At 49.1% G+C, this 14,931-nt stretch overlaps 4 protein-coding genes across 4 annotated transcripts; 1 reads left to right on the top strand and 3 right to left on the bottom strand.

Moving 5' to 3' along the window:
- Positions 1-564: 564 nt before the first annotated feature.
- Positions 565-2,530, top strand: N7487_003686 (fungal specific transcription factor domain-containing protein; the record flags this gene model as incomplete). Its single annotated transcript, XM_056871433.1, has 3 exons — positions 565-980; positions 1,099-1,776; positions 1,834-2,530. 3 exons carry the CDS (start codon positions 565-567, stop codon positions 2,528-2,530), a joined length of 1,791 nt encoding a protein of 596 aa, XP_056729153.1.
- A 136-nt stretch (positions 2,531-2,666) lies between these two features.
- N7487_003685 (uncharacterized protein) lies at positions 2,667-3,209 on the bottom strand (the record flags this gene model as incomplete). Its single annotated transcript, XM_056871432.1, has 1 exon — positions 2,667-3,209. One exon carries the CDS (start codon positions 3,207-3,209, stop codon positions 2,667-2,669), a length of 543 nt encoding a protein of 180 aa, XP_056729152.1.
- A 1,580-nt stretch (positions 3,210-4,789) lies between these two features.
- On the bottom strand, positions 4,790-7,691 carry N7487_003684 (uncharacterized protein; the record flags this gene model as incomplete). Its single annotated transcript, XM_056871431.1, has 3 exons — positions 4,790-6,161; positions 6,222-7,530; positions 7,595-7,691. The coding sequence occupies 3 exons, from the start codon at positions 7,689-7,691 to the stop codon at positions 4,790-4,792; spliced, it is 2,778 nt and encodes a 925-aa protein (XP_056729151.1).
- Positions 7,692-10,569: 2,878 nt separating this feature from the next.
- Positions 10,570-13,799, bottom strand: N7487_003683 (uncharacterized protein; the record flags this gene model as incomplete). The annotated part of the gene is made up of 3 exons (XM_056871430.1): positions 10,570-11,451; positions 11,512-11,564; positions 11,621-13,799. The coding sequence occupies 3 exons, from the start codon at positions 13,797-13,799 to the stop codon at positions 10,570-10,572; spliced, it is 3,114 nt and encodes a 1,037-aa protein (XP_056729150.1).
- Positions 13,800-14,931: the final 1,132 nt, after the last annotated feature.

Raw genomic sequence — 14,931 nt, 5'->3', positions numbered from 1 at the left:
GGCGAAATCTCGAGACTATCCCACTATTTTCAGATCTAAGTACTCTTTTCTGTCGGTAATCATATGGGTTTTATCATTTATTTAACGGTGTAGGTTTGTTAGGCTGACACACGCCTTCTTGCGACATTTGGTAGGTAGAGATGTCCCAGCCGAATTCATGAGTTCACCGAAGGGTTCCGGTTCCTCGAACTATTCCAGGATTACAAACTAGATACATTCGCCTACTTTACATTTGCTCGCCGATCTCGCCTTACTTCTAGCTTGACTATTTTAGCTATGGAGTCACCTCTGAAAAAGCCTAAGCAACATCGAGATACTGGCCGTCCCTATCGATCTAAACGTCATCCACCATGCAACCAATGTCGCCGCAAAAAGCTTCGATGTGAAGCAGACGAAGGACAGAGCTGTCAACGTTGTCAATCAAATTCTTCACCCTGCAGCTTTACCTTTTCCCTTCATCCATCGTTCCTGCCTAATTTTGGATCCGTGTCAGATCACCAAGAGGTTGAACATGGAAATAGCGAGAAAGCGTCTCCGGTGACCGGTGTTGATCAATTCCAGACAATGGAAACACCCATAAATTTGGACTCGAATCCAATCAACGACCCAGCCGGTGATTTCCTTCTCCCGTTACAGCCAGGCTATCCCTTACCAGAGAGGCCAACGCCTCAGGCTATCCAAACACTGGATTATCTCAAAGGCGTCTCATCACAGCTCATCGGTGCATCTGGTGAATCAGATCCATGGCTATTGCGACATTGCAAATTTGATGAACATGGCTTTCTTCTTTTCCACCAGGTCCATTTCCGTAATGCTGGCGGCGTGCCGCGAGATGAGAAGATTCCTGTGCATTTCCTCGTTACGGGAGATGAGCTTTATGATGCGACCAAAGAGACGACGAGATATCCGAACATCGGATCTCGGAGAGATGAGCTTAATTCGTTGGTGCCTCTCGAGTGTGGGCAGAGATTGGTCTCACTGTACGTTGTTGTCGTTCATTTGCGTATATTCCATTGTATTTCGGTCGTTTGTCAACATTTGTTTTCTTTGTTGATCCACAGACGATCCTTCACGAAGCCATTGGCTGATTTATCGCAGCTTCTTGAGGTTCATCTTTCCAACTCTACCCATCATATCGCGGTCGAAATTTGGAATCACACCTTCACACCCAATCCCCGACACAACCATCCTACAAAGCACACCAATACATCTTCTAGCGGCCATCTACGCATTAGCCCAACCATTTACCAGATTTGACGAGTACCTAAGTATTATAAACGCATACACCACACCACCAACGGACAGATTATGGCGAATCACTTTCGAGATGATACTTGAAGAAATCCATACGCCACACTTAGCAACCCTACAGGCAGGACTCCTATATCTGCACAAGCAACACCCGGGAAGCCAAACTGCCGTCGCTGATAGCCCTTTCGTGTGGTCATTTGTCGGAATGCTAGTTGGTCTAGCAACCTCACTAGGCCTCCAGTTGGAGTGCCGACCAATGGGCCTGCCTGCATGGGAGCGCCGACTGCGCAGAAGACTTTGGTGGGCTCTGTACTCTGAGGACAAGTGGCGCAGTCTGCTGATGGGCCGTCCCCCGTATATTCGAAATGATGAATGGGATGTGACGGATCTCGACGACGATGACTTTCGCATCGACACGGAAGTATTTTCGCCGGACAATCAAGCTCCGGAAGCTCTTTGTGCACTCCAGTTCCAGGGCTTTGCACGTCTATCCTGTCTCGCCGATGAAGTTCAGCAACGCCTATTGTGAGCCCTCCCACAAAAGCACAAAATTTAGTATTAGCATACTAATTCAAGTGTCAGTTCCCTGCGCGCCGCCCAACGCCTATCATCTAACTTCCCTGAATCACTCGCAACCGCACGCTCTCTCTTGACCAAGCTAAAGGAATGGTACTCTCATCTCCCACCCAACCTCCATCATCAAAACAAACCCTTCCCCCAAAACAACCAATCGGACTGCCTCCATTTCACCTACATTCTGCTCGAAGTATTCATCTTCCGCGCCCTTCTCAGACCAATGGTCCGCTCCGCAGCTCCACCACGCCTCTTCGAGGAACCCCAAGATAGCCTGGAAATCATGGTAGACGACTACATTGCACATATAATTTCCGACGACGAAATCGACCCAGTCCCCGCAATAGACAACGACACAGGAAACGCAGTTCTCAAAGCAGCAGAAAACTGCGCCGCAAGTATGCTTCGCTCCGTACTGCGAATGCCCTGCGATCTATCTGCATTCTGGTTATCGTGGTGTCGGATCGGCTTTGCGACTGTTTCTAGCTTCATGATGCTTCTCGTTGTCCAAGCCCCGTCCAAAGAACATGCGGTTCGCGCTCGGGGACTGGTAGATATGTGGCGGCAGGCGCTTGTTCGGGGTCAATATCAAATGATGGATCTTGCGCTGGTTAGGTTGAATGGGCCGCATTGGATGGGCCTGACTAGGAACTTTTTCCTGTCAAATCATGTGCGGGAGGCAATTGAGTGTACTGGAGACCAATGAATATTTTGGACTTGGTAACGTTCCAAGGTTGGAAGTTTACTGGAACTAGAACCCATCCCACGGAGTGATGTCGGCTATTCTGTTGTCCTCACGTGCCGATAATCTGTTTTATATAAGGGTAATTTTAATGGACAGCCTACAGTGGTACCCTACCACTGTAGGCACGTTCGACTAAATCCCATAAAGCTGACGAAAAGTGTGCTGGCAAGGCACTCTCATTCTCTCGTTCGAGGGAATCAGACGGTGGTGGCAGTTGATGCATATTATCCTTCCGTTCGTCTTTTATTGCCTCCCAGGTGCGTAGTATAAAGTTTCCTATAAATTTCCAGTTTACTTTGCCATTCTCAATGGCTGATCTCATAGCTTCCTGCTTTTCGTGGGTATTCACGCAGGGAATCAGGGGAGGTTCCAGGTCTGTTGAGTAGATCATCTCGAGTGAGGCCCAGATACTTTCCGTAACTTCCTCGAGCATCTCACGCTGCTCATTAGACGCTTGCTTCTTGGAATGTCTTCGGGGGTGGGGCTCTTCGCCCTCAAGGTCTTCTAGGTCTTCCCAGACAATGGTTTTTAGGATTTGATTCACAGCCAGAGCATTTTCCGCCTCAGACTCAAGGTCATATACTTCTTCGATCTGTGCTGTGTTCTTGAAGGGATGGGGTTGGGGTGGTAGTTTTGACATGGCGTACAGGGTGAGAAGGGTGTCGATATGTGAGTCGATGGAAGAAGAAACCCCTGGAGGGTATCTCTTAATGACTATGGAACAAACCCTGGAGATCTATGGATAATCCATACCTAGGTATAATCATGATTTAGTAATCGAAATCTTATTTGAAAAGTTTATTTGACAGGCCAGGGGAGGGGGTGTAGAGTCTCTAGGGAGCAGAAAAGGAGGAAGATGAAGAAGATGGAAAAGTCTTCACTATGATGGAGTGTCCCTTCTTCACAGCCTAAGAGGCTTCCAGCTATATAACTATGATGACCTCGGATATTCCTGTATTCCATTGGTTGGGAACAGCCTGGGCTGAAATGCCTACACGCGATTCAACATGGTGCGGCTGTCAGAATCAATGGTGCTGGTCGCGGTTGTGTAGAAGCTCAATATTCATGACATGTCAGAAATACATAACGGTGATGTCAAGTTAGGGTGAATGCACTGAAATTCTCAACATTTATAGGTGACATCAAACTGCATACATATCCATGGATATATATATGAGAGGTGTCATGCGGTCGAAGTGAAGATATATAACAATACCACATGAGCCAAAAAAGAAAAAAAAAGGGGGAAAAAGGAAGTAACCAACTAGTTTATCTGATCATGTACATACCTCGCAAATATATATCTTCTTATTTATTTATTAGTCTCTATTTTGATACGTCTAGAATAATTTTATGAATAACTGTAGGGCAAATTCCAAATGCTTTATCTTTCAAGAAAAACATCTCGTTTTCAACAAATCAGCCCGGCTAGCTCAATTGGCAGAGCGTGTGACTTTTAGGGGTGTTCATCACCTGAAATCACAAGGTTCGGGGTTCGACCCCCCGGTCGGGCAACAATTATCCATTCGGGTAATCAGTTGCCCTTTCTTTTTTGCTTTTGACATTTTTTTTTAAAATGTTCATCCATCTATTCATATTATTATATATTATTTATTCCATACAAAAATATCCATGTCCTGAATGTTACCTTGAAGTAAAGGAGCAAATACTCTGATAAATACTCGTGTATATACTTGTGTAGAGAAGGAAGGAGCAGCTAAGAGAAAGGAAGATCAATGGGAAGGAGCAGAGGTCCTATCCGTCTTAGGCAACAAGGCTCAGCTGAGGCAGAGACCGTGAAAGGGAGTACAAGAGCATTTGGATATGGATTGGTTAATTTAGGCTTGAAATAAATCCAAGCAACCCCCCCCACAGTACTTAAATGCAAAGTAAAATCCTACTTGAACAAATCAAAAGAAAACACCGATGATAGAACCCCGATAAAAGACTCAGGCATATCTATGCAGATGTGATAAAAATCCAGGGTATTCAGTATTCACAATAACACCAAGTCATTATGCATCGCAAAAGAGAAAGAGATCAAAAAAAAGGCATGTAGAAGACATCGATAGAAGTGAAAAAAAGGAACCAGGATGGAGACGCTAGAAAGCAAAAGACAGGTCAGATCAAATCAGAGCCGAGAAGCCAAATACTAAAAGCTGAAGATGCAGCTTCGGCAATGGGGACTCCAATTGCCATGAAAAGGCCCAGTGATATAACTCAAACAACCCTGCCGCCATCGCGAATCCACTCTCTCAACCGTCCAAGATCAAGGATACACTCCCGATGCAGCTCACAGGCAACATCCCAGTGCTTCCGCACCTGGATATCCTCCTCAATGCCACGGAGATAAGCGCTAAAGCCACCCTTACTAGTACCAGGGATGAGGAATTCGTCAACGTGATAATCATCAAGATCCTTCTTGGCCGAGCCATTGATGCTGTCATCGTCTGCACCGTTGATTTTAAGACGGGTAGAGTCTCCAACCGCACTAATCCAGCCCGGCGCGAGACCGGTTTCATTCGCTTCTTGGCGCGCATTGAAATGCGTGAGCATCCGGCCATTGAACGCGTTCCATTCATGCATGTATGTGCCCATTGCTGAGACATACCAATTCCATTTGTCCCGGGGCAGGACGAGATGCTTGGAGGTTGGGGCCAGGAGAACTGGTTTCGGGGCCCAGGGTCGTTTGGGTGGGTTTGGGAGTTGGAGTACACGGGGGCGGATGTCGTTTCTGGTTGCCCTTTGCTGCTTGGCTTTTGATTCGAAGGGGAGAGTGGTGTGGAAGTCTTCTAGGTTCTCAATACCTCCGCCAGTTGTATTGGTAAATGGTACGGTGTTGCGAAGATTATCGAGGTTGAATAAAGGAGTACGCGGGTCTGCGCTCGGAGGCTTGGGCTTCTTGACCGGGGGTGCATCTGGTACAGCCTGAGACGCCAAATCGGGATAGCTGCCACTACTTGATCTTCCACCTGGGACCTGTGTCGGAATACCTGGAGGAGTAGGAAGGTCGTCGTCCAGATCCATCTCCTCAACATCTGGTGCTGCCGTCTCGGCTGGCCCAGGGGCCTGGCCATTGAGAGTCTCTTTAGCTTCATCCGCCTCAGTAGCAACGCTTGCGGGCTGCGGAGCGCTCCGCAATTTGATGCCTGCCCTGGGCTGTTTCTTGGGACTACGCGGCGCGGCGTTTGCTGCTTGTTTGGCCTTCTCAATCTCTGGTACAGTCCACGAGAGATTTCGAAGCTGCTCCGACCATGAATCTGCAGAAAACTTTGCTTGTGCAAAGGGCGTTGGTGGTTGTTGTGATGACTGCGAAGTTTGATACAGAGGAGTAGGGCCGAAAGGATTTGGAATCGGCGATCCGGTCGAGGATGCCTTGGTCGGTCCATTTCGGACGTTTGTACGCCCCCGATTCTGAGAGGCAGGTGATCTCGGAAGTGACTCCTTGCTTAGCGATGCAGAGCTCATGAAATCGAACTGACCCAAATGGTCCCGCCAATCATCTGCAGAAAACTTCTTGTGCAAGTCACTTGTGCTGCTGCGTCCATACGCGGCAGGCTGGGGCCTTTGCGCATTGTTTGCCGGGTCGGTGCTAATACCGGAGTCTGTCAGATAAGGTGAAATAACTCGATGGTAGGAATATCGAACATACTTGACAGAAGAGGAAGAACCCGATGGGTTGGTCTGCTGGTCCGATCGGTACGAGCTTTTTGGGAAAGCAGCGCTATCTGAGGTATGTCCTTTAGGGCCGTCCTTGTCAGCAGGGGTAGGTGGATTAAGGGGGGGATCCTGAGAAATCGAGTGGAGTACGTAGCTACCATCGGGTAGCTCGACGGCTCGAAGCCTATTCGCAAAGAGGAAAGAAGTGAAGTCCATACCATTTCCGGGGCTTGCTGTTCCTGAGTTGTAGAAGTCCGCAAACTTTTGATGCGGCCCGAGTCGACTCTTTGGCACAGCCTTCGGTTTGGGCCTAGTCTCTTCCCCTTCACTCGAGCTTGTAGAGTCATAGTTATTGGTATTTCGCCTGGGCGAGGGGCTAGCGCTACGATATTTCCCAGATCGGCCAGAGGCAGGGCTGGATTTACCCGTATGCGCGTTCTGATGAGAAGAACCTGAGGGGGTACGCATGGTTGCGGAACGTCCTAGTCCTGTACTTGAAAAGAAAGTCTTCTCACCCTTGCCTGCCTGTGCGTAGCTTCTACTGGGTCGTTCGAACTCCGGGGTGTATGAATGGCGAGATTTAGGTTGAGGCGGCTCGGGTGATGCTGGTTTCTTCGCAGTTGGGGGCACAGCAGGCTTGAAATATTGGCTGCTCGCCCGTTCAGCCCGGTTATTGCTATAGGCAGAGGTGTTACGGGCCATCGGCTCATCTCCTCCGGCTGCACCTGGCGCAAAGCCCTGTTTCTTTTTGGAAGACTGTGCGTTGGAATGGGAGTTGTGGGCCTCGAAGGCAGACTTAGGCCGGGTAGACTGCGCAGAAGTCCCAAAGGGATGCCGTTGTGCTCCAGGACCCGGGACACCACCAGTGGCACGGCCAGTTGCAGGATCGAAGCCCTGCCACCCAGGTACCTGACCTCCTCTCATGTTATTAAAGCCATGGAATGCATCAGCCCTGGTTTGCGCATTGTCCTGTTTGAATTGTTGCGGGCCGGCACGCGCATGAGATGCGTATCGTCTAGCGCCAGCGGATGGAGTGTTCGGGGTCGTCTTTGTGTACTGTGAATTTGCGGACGTAGAGGTTGGCGCCGGGCGAGGAGGATAGGTGGGGGGTTGTGTTTTGCGCTGGGTATTTGCCTTGGGGGGTCCGTAGCACTTGCCATAGCCTGCGCGTAAACGATCGGTGTCGTATTTCAGTCGTTGTGAGGGGTCACTGAGGATCTCATTGGCGGCCTGGATGGCCTGAAATTTGGCGTTGAACTCAACTTCTCGTCCTGGATTTCTGTCCGGGTGGTACTTGAGCGCTTTCCCTCTCAGTTAGCAATGACCCCCATTGTCACTTTATGACACAGCTTCTGCAAAGCTAACCTAATTTCCTGAATTGCTTTTTGATGTCTTCGGCCTCCGCGCTGGGCTGGAGCCCGAGGTCCGCATAGTAATCCTTGCGCACGTCGGATTTCACCATGTTGTTCGTGGGTTTCCGGCGAACTTATGCACTTGTAACAAGTTCGAATCGCATAATCGGTGTTCAAGTAAATAATCGGCGGTCCCGCGCATGTCCAGTCATAGAACGTCGGCCCAAGAGTAAGGTAAAAAGCACGTTGTATGAAGGTAGGGCCTTTTGAATAGGACCAGGCAAGCAGAACAAAAGTAAATGCTATGTCCTGCAATGCTAGAAAACCCAAAACCTTACTCGTCAAAAGTTGCAAAAAGTTGTAAGACTGGGTTCAGTTCAGAGGGGGAAAAAAAGAAAGGGCAGAGCCTCCTTGTATGCTCCGCGGTCTCGGTTGGCCGCAGGGCCCACTCCAAAAGCGCTCAGAGCTTTGGGAGAAACAGTTCGGAATTTGGTCTTGGGGTTTGCGATTGGTGGTGTTTTTGAGTGAGAACGGGAGAGCGAAGAGCGAAGCGGGGGGATGAGGGCAGGCAGAAGTGACTTGAATAGAAAATCGGAGATCGGAGTGGGCACCTGATGTCGAGATCAGGCAGTTGGGTCCAAGCGCAGATCGGAGTGAAGCAGCCAACAGGGCTACAGAGTTCTCTTTTGTGCGGTGAGTGCCACGATCAATGAGTGGAGAGCATGGGATTGTGTTGGGTTGAGAAAAAAAAATTAAGGGCGGGAGAGTGTTTGTTTTGATGCGGTTGCTGCCCGAGGCAATCAACATATCAATGCAAGGTAACTACAAACATGCACTGGTTTATCGTCGTTTGTTATTTACTCTACAAGGAAAGGTCAAGGAAGGGGTTTTTTTTTTCGGGTTTCTCCCTTTTTTTTTTCAATAGCTATCCTAAATTTTTTTGGTTTTTTTTTTTCCATAGTAAAGAATATCGATCTCCCGCATCATTTTAATCATCACAAAGACATTTCCATCCCCAACTTCCTTTTCGCATTCTTCGCATCGAAACTCGTCACTTCAATGATGTGTTCTTCATCTTTCAATCACCGGCCGTCATCTACCTCGGGATTAGTCGATTCAACTCCGGTCGAAGAAGTTTGCTCAGGCTCAATGGAGGCAAAGGAGTGACGCGAAGAAACTGGCTCCTCGGTAACGAGTGCATTGACATTGGCTTTGCGGGCAGAACGGCGCTTGTCGTGGGATTCGTTTGCTTTTTTTTATCTCATGACTTTGAGTAGGCAGGTCCGGGAACGATGCCGTCGGGGGTTCTGGCATGGTATGTACAAGTCGGTTTGCTTTGACAAAGTCCATCAATGCCCTGAGGAATGGAGACTTGGCAAAAGGGTCCTCATGCATAATTTTACGGTTGTAGAGGACGTACAGGGCATATCGACCACGACTCAATGCAACGTTCAGTCTTTGGAAGTGGTGCATGAAACCCAGACTCCTAGTACGAAGACCGACCAGCTGGACAAGCAGACATCGTCATTACGGAACGGACACTGCAATTGATTTGTGAAGAATTCCGGTAAAGCAGCGGGTGAGATTTTGTCCCTGCTTTCGCCCAGCGAACAGTGTCTATCACCTCGGGACCAACACATTGATATGAGAGATGAAGTTACGTGCTTGCTGATGGGTTTTCGTGTCGGACCAATGGATGGGATCGCAACCATTTTGCGAATGGCTTGATGTATTATTAACGAATATAATTTTAATGATTGCTCTATTGCAGTGGTGATAACTCCCCCTTTTCTAACGAGGTGCTCACTAGATAGGTGATGGCACAATACATGTTTTGGACTCCTAGGTAACGCTCCATACATATTGGGTTTAGTTTACAAGAAAGTCTTCCTCATTGACTATCTCTAGTTCGAGTGTCGGCCGCAGCTTAATACCACGGATTAATTTGCTGTAAATTTGTAATACCACCCACCCTATGCCATATATCTCATAGAAGGTGCGTAGATATACTCCGCGGCCCCAATTAACCGGCTAATGGTGTTAGACGACGACCTAACTGGCACGCAAACCTGCCATGACATCTTCGTTCTTACAGTCTGGGGCATCCCAACACTATCGGCTGAATTCCAATCCACAAAGCCAGGCTCCTTCATCCTCGCCAACTCGTGTGCGCTCCACCAAAAGAAGCACTGATCTACGAGGTCTGCACAAACGTCGCCAAAATAACAAACCCAAAAGTGGACATCGTAATCTGCGGTGATAGCACCTTACGCGGCCTCTTCCCCCTCGAACCGGACGTCACGCGGTCAGCCTTAAGCTCTACATATGCACTTGCTCTTGCCTTGTTCTTCTACCGGGTGGGAGACTTACCATCGGCGATGTGCACTATGTCACCGAAGGCCATAGCCTCGCCCCGGTGGGCACGACACAGTTCCCCAAGGACGCAAATTTCGGATACAGAAGTTCCAATCTGAGGGATTACGTCCTCGAAAAGCCCGGTCCTATAAGACTTTGATAGGACCCCTATCGGACTATAAATACTATAAATATAGAGATGACCCATATAAGTTATAAAGAAGTACCCTATATTAATTAGTATTTTGCTTATTTTGCTTCGCTTCGCTCAGCAACTAACGAATATTTAACCTTCAATATACTATGCCAAAATTCCGCAATCTCAGATCTGAGATCTGGCTTATTAGTCGAGAGATTTATGCGTAACGTGACCTCGGGACCTCACTAGGGTAGGGTTAGTCATACATGGTACTCGACATATATGTATACAGATATGCAAAGACCTGCGAGCAAAGGAAATAATTTACTAGATAGGACGATGGAACAAAAACAATGGGATAGATAGCATCTAAAGGGGAAAAAATTAATCACACGCCAAATCATACAACCCGTGCCAATGGGGATGAAAGAAAAGTAAAAGAAGATATCGAACAAAAAGAGATATAACCACCGAAAGAAACAACACTAGACATCCTAGGCATCCCCTCCAGGTGCGCCAGCCCCAGAACCACCAAAGAAATAGCCCTCCAAAAGATCGTAATTCGGATTCTCACTCCAGTCATGTTGGAAGTCCATAGCCATGCCAAAGCCAAGATCGATTCCAACATTCTGGCTCAAGTTGGGACCCAAAGATGGCGCAGCCATCATATTATAATCGGGATTGGCTTCGCCTTCCATATTACCCTGGCCTTCAGCATCGCCTGAACCAAAATCCAAGAAATCAAGACTCATCCCTTGGGCAGCCTCGGTGTCGGCAGGCGGTAAACCATGATTGTGAGCATTGCTACCGGGAGAGCCGCTTCGTTGCGGCGAGTTCGAGTAGTAGAACTGCGGGTGCGGCTGTGGGGAGTTTGGATTCTCGTACTTGAGATAGTAATCCATCGATGGATTGCGTGGTCCGTAAGACCGGGAAGATTGCTCTGCTGAGAAGTTCGGGGGTATCGATTCTGGTTGAGGATAGGATGGCCCTCCTGGCCTGTTTTCGGCTCGAGGGTGGTCAGCCAAGGGGGTATTATCGGTAAAGAGATCAGCTAAATTCATATCGAACTTGGGGACGGGACGAGACTGGCGTGTCTGCGTCGCTCGCCGGGGTTGCCCTTGGCCTGCACGGTGTCGTTGGTCCATGGGCTGTCGCGGCCGGCCGGGGTGGAGTGAGCTGCCGGTGCCTGATGTGGAGTGGACACGGCTTATGTCTACCTGTGATCCGAACCCGGTCGTTGAAAGACACATCTGGACGGTTGCTTTGCTCATGCGCTCGAACGCGTCCCGACATGCTTCGGCCGGTGGACATTTATGCATCAGGTCGCCCAGAACCGAAGTTGCGGCGAGAACGGTGAAGTCGACTTCATCGAGGGTCTAAGAAAAGGGAACGTTAGAATAAGCACAGCCCTAAATTCCAGGGCAGGTGGTACCTACTAAACGACTTCGAACCAAAGGCGAATGCCAAATGGCATATAAGAAGGAGATTCCTGATAGAGTGTCAGTAACGAAGCGGCGAAGAAAGCGCAAAGAAACAACTGCATACCAGCCATGAAAATGTGATGTGTAGCAAGATAAGTATAATTCACCAAGCGTACTCTATGCAATTGGCGATAGATACGAATGACCTTCTGACCAGCCTCAGCAACATTAAGATAGACATGATCCTCCTCGTCACCGTCATCGGGATTGGAAAAGGACGGGCTAGAAACGTCATCCGCAGGAGTAAGCTCTCCCGCCAACTCAGCAGGAACCGTCAAGCTCTGCTGGTACAGCAAAATGATACCTTGCCAGTAATTCAGCTCAAGAAGCTCAATGGAAAATCTCACGCCGGTTTCCGGCCGTGTCGGGGCAGTCTCTTGCCACTCAACCAATCGACGATGCACATCATAGCGCCACGAGCGGAACGAGTCAAAGCCCTGAAGGAAAGGGGAGGAAAGCTCAGCGTGGGGAAGAATAACTGCACCAGGACCCCTCCTCCGGACAGCGCGCGTCTGTTGGTATTGGAGGACGTCGTGGATCTCGGATTGAAGAAGGCGAAGTTTGAAATAGTGGAATGCGACACGCTTATATGTCGGGGCCCCGTCTGGTGGAGTCAAAAGACCAGACTTGGTGATATATTGGTCGTCCATCATAGACGGGAACTCTGTACTGATGGCCTGGTCACTGATACCAAATGGCCGTCCAACACATGTGGCTACAAGACGATCAAAGCTGTATACGCACCACCACAACCGGCGACGGAGATCGCGCACCCATTCGCGTCGTCCACGTTCACGAGCATTGATCCGTGACTGGGCTTGGTTGCCATCTTTTGCTGCAGAATCAATGCCCGCTCCATCCTCGTAATGGAGCCCAAGGTCGACGGCTAAGCGCGTGGCCACACCGACGATATACCAGAGACCCGGTGCAACTGGTCGCAATAAGGCAAAGCTGGCTAGAAGGAGCACTGCCTGCAGCTCTTCCAATCCACCAAAGCCTTCACTGGAGGAGGAGCCAAGGAATGACTCCAAATGAACGATTGCTGAGGCATGGTACTCCTCTGGCTGGTACTGATGGCTCGAGAGTCTCGGTCTCTTCGTCCCAGACGAGGACCGGTCATGACTACTGCGATTTTCATCATCCGAACTTTGAGGTTTATCTTCAAAGATGATTCCAGCACCAATAGCAAACACGATATTAAGCACATAAAGCGCGCGCGGAGAACGCTTCTTCTCTTCTAGTAAATATGTCTTATCCAACAGCTCCATGAAATCTCCCCGATGGAGAATTGGCATCTGAGGATTCGCGTGTTCAAAGTAAAGATCGACCAGCCGTTCAGCTAGCTCCCGGTCAGGGAAAGTCGCGCATTTCATCATCGGCCTTGTCTGCAGTCCGAAGAACGAATCGCGCATACTGCCCCCTCCCCCAGCAGTGCCAGCAGCACTCTGAGGCAATCGATCACTCGTTCGAATTGCCGCACGGTCCGGCATATTACCGGGGAGTGAGCTCCTCACCGCAGCGAAGACAACACGAGCAAAGGAAATGCCCGATGTCGACCCCAGATATCGTGGGTCGGAAGTACCCTGTACAGAGACCATGCCGATATTCGAAACCAGATTATGCAGGCGCCAATTATCCTCGTTAGCGGGGTCCTCTTCCGCATCGCGATTATCCCCTTCTCCTTTCCGGTCCGGTCGATCGGCTTCTTCTTTCGATTTATTCCTCCACCGTGCTTTCTCTGCCGCTGACCCCTCCCCGGCCGGACCGTCAGAACCGGAACGGGCTTGCGCGGCATCGCCATCAGCCTCGACTTTGATAGCTTCCTCCTCGTCAAATGCGACGACCTTCTTAAATTCAATGTTGTTATCCGCTAATTGTTTTTCGAGATGTGCTACGCGCGACTCCAGGAAATAGACGTAACTGCGGGGAATCTCCCGCTTTGTAATGGGGTCATATCCGACGCAGCGCACGCCGGCCTTCTCACAGGATTGACATCGCGGGAGGCGCTGGTCGCAGCGGTTCTTGCGCAATCGACAACGGTTGCAGGCGGAGACATTTCGGAATGAGGAAGCGGACGAGGCGGGGGCGGTGGAATGGGCGGGCGAGGTGGATGGCACAGCTGCCACAGTGGAAGTGTTGGGAGCGGTAATGGTCGCAGGATCGGTTTGCGTTGGGGTGTCGGAGGGATGTGGTCTCTTCTTGCCTGAAGAGACTGGCGATGGCGGCGAGGGAGGGTTAGGCATTGTGAGAACCGAGAGACGAGAGCCGCAGAGTTGCGATCATCTCTTGGTGGAGTTTTGCGGGGACTGCGGTCGGGAACTGCGGTTTAACTTCACAGACCAGATCAACATGATAAGATCACGAAGTACTTTTGATGTTCGTTGGTGATAGTGTTTTTCTTCCGCGATTGGAGATTCTCGCGCCAATCGTGTCGAATCGAATCAAAGAGACTGGCCCGAAATGGGGATCTGGGAGCAACTTGTAAACCCCCGAAATTGGAATATTCTCCGAGAAAATAATTACCACCCAAGACCATAGACGAAGCCCGTAAAAAAAAATTGAGGAAGAGAAGAAAGCATGTCCGGTGTTTTTGGTGGAGTCAGGAAATTGGGTTGCCCTCGGGAAGAGATCTCGGGTTCCCCATATTTTGACATGCCGAGAGATATAAATGGGACATCTGGACTTTGATGGGACTTTGAAATTTGAATCCGACATAGCTTCATCTAGGGGGCTTGGTGGACCTCCCCCACTCCCCGCTGTCAGACATACGAAATAAGGCATTAGACATATGAGGATGTGTATAACAAGGGGAGAACAAGAGGAAAGTCATGAAAGATGCACCTGCCCATATCCCATATGAAATTGCCAATGCGAAGGATTAATTTTGTAACCGGACACCGTCGGGAAACACATGTGCTTGGCCTGTAGTGAAACCAAATGCCTAAGCCTGACGAATGAAAGAAGCTAGGTCACTACAAGGCTACGAGGCTACAAGTTTAGGAGATGATCAAAGTTGATAGAGAAGATGACGGCTGTTAATATCGAGCAAGTTTGTAACAAGATACTCTAACTGACAAAGATGAGATCTTCGAGAGAACTCAGATCAAAAGCGAGAACAAAGAAAAACACAATAGCCTCCCAGATGCACATGAATATAGTCATAATATAACCTGTTGATGCTCCAAGATAACAAGAATGAAAAGAAGAGACCCAAATTTTATGCCTCTGCATATGCAATGCAACCATCTATAATTGCGCCGTTTCCCGGTCTCAAACAAAAGTTATGAGAATGAAATAGCAAAATGAGGTATCATGATGACGGGAAAAGATGAAAACGAATAAAAAAGAAATGAATAAAAAAGGAAATCGCGGTGC

Source organism: Penicillium crustosum, assembly GCF_028827405.1.
Source record: "Penicillium crustosum strain IBT 35664 chromosome Unknown utg000002l_segment0_segment0, whole genome shotgun sequence".
NCBI classification, from domain to species: Eukaryota; Fungi; Ascomycota; class Eurotiomycetes; order Eurotiales; family Aspergillaceae; genus Penicillium; species Penicillium crustosum.
This window is presented reverse-complemented; position numbering and strand designations above follow the sequence as displayed.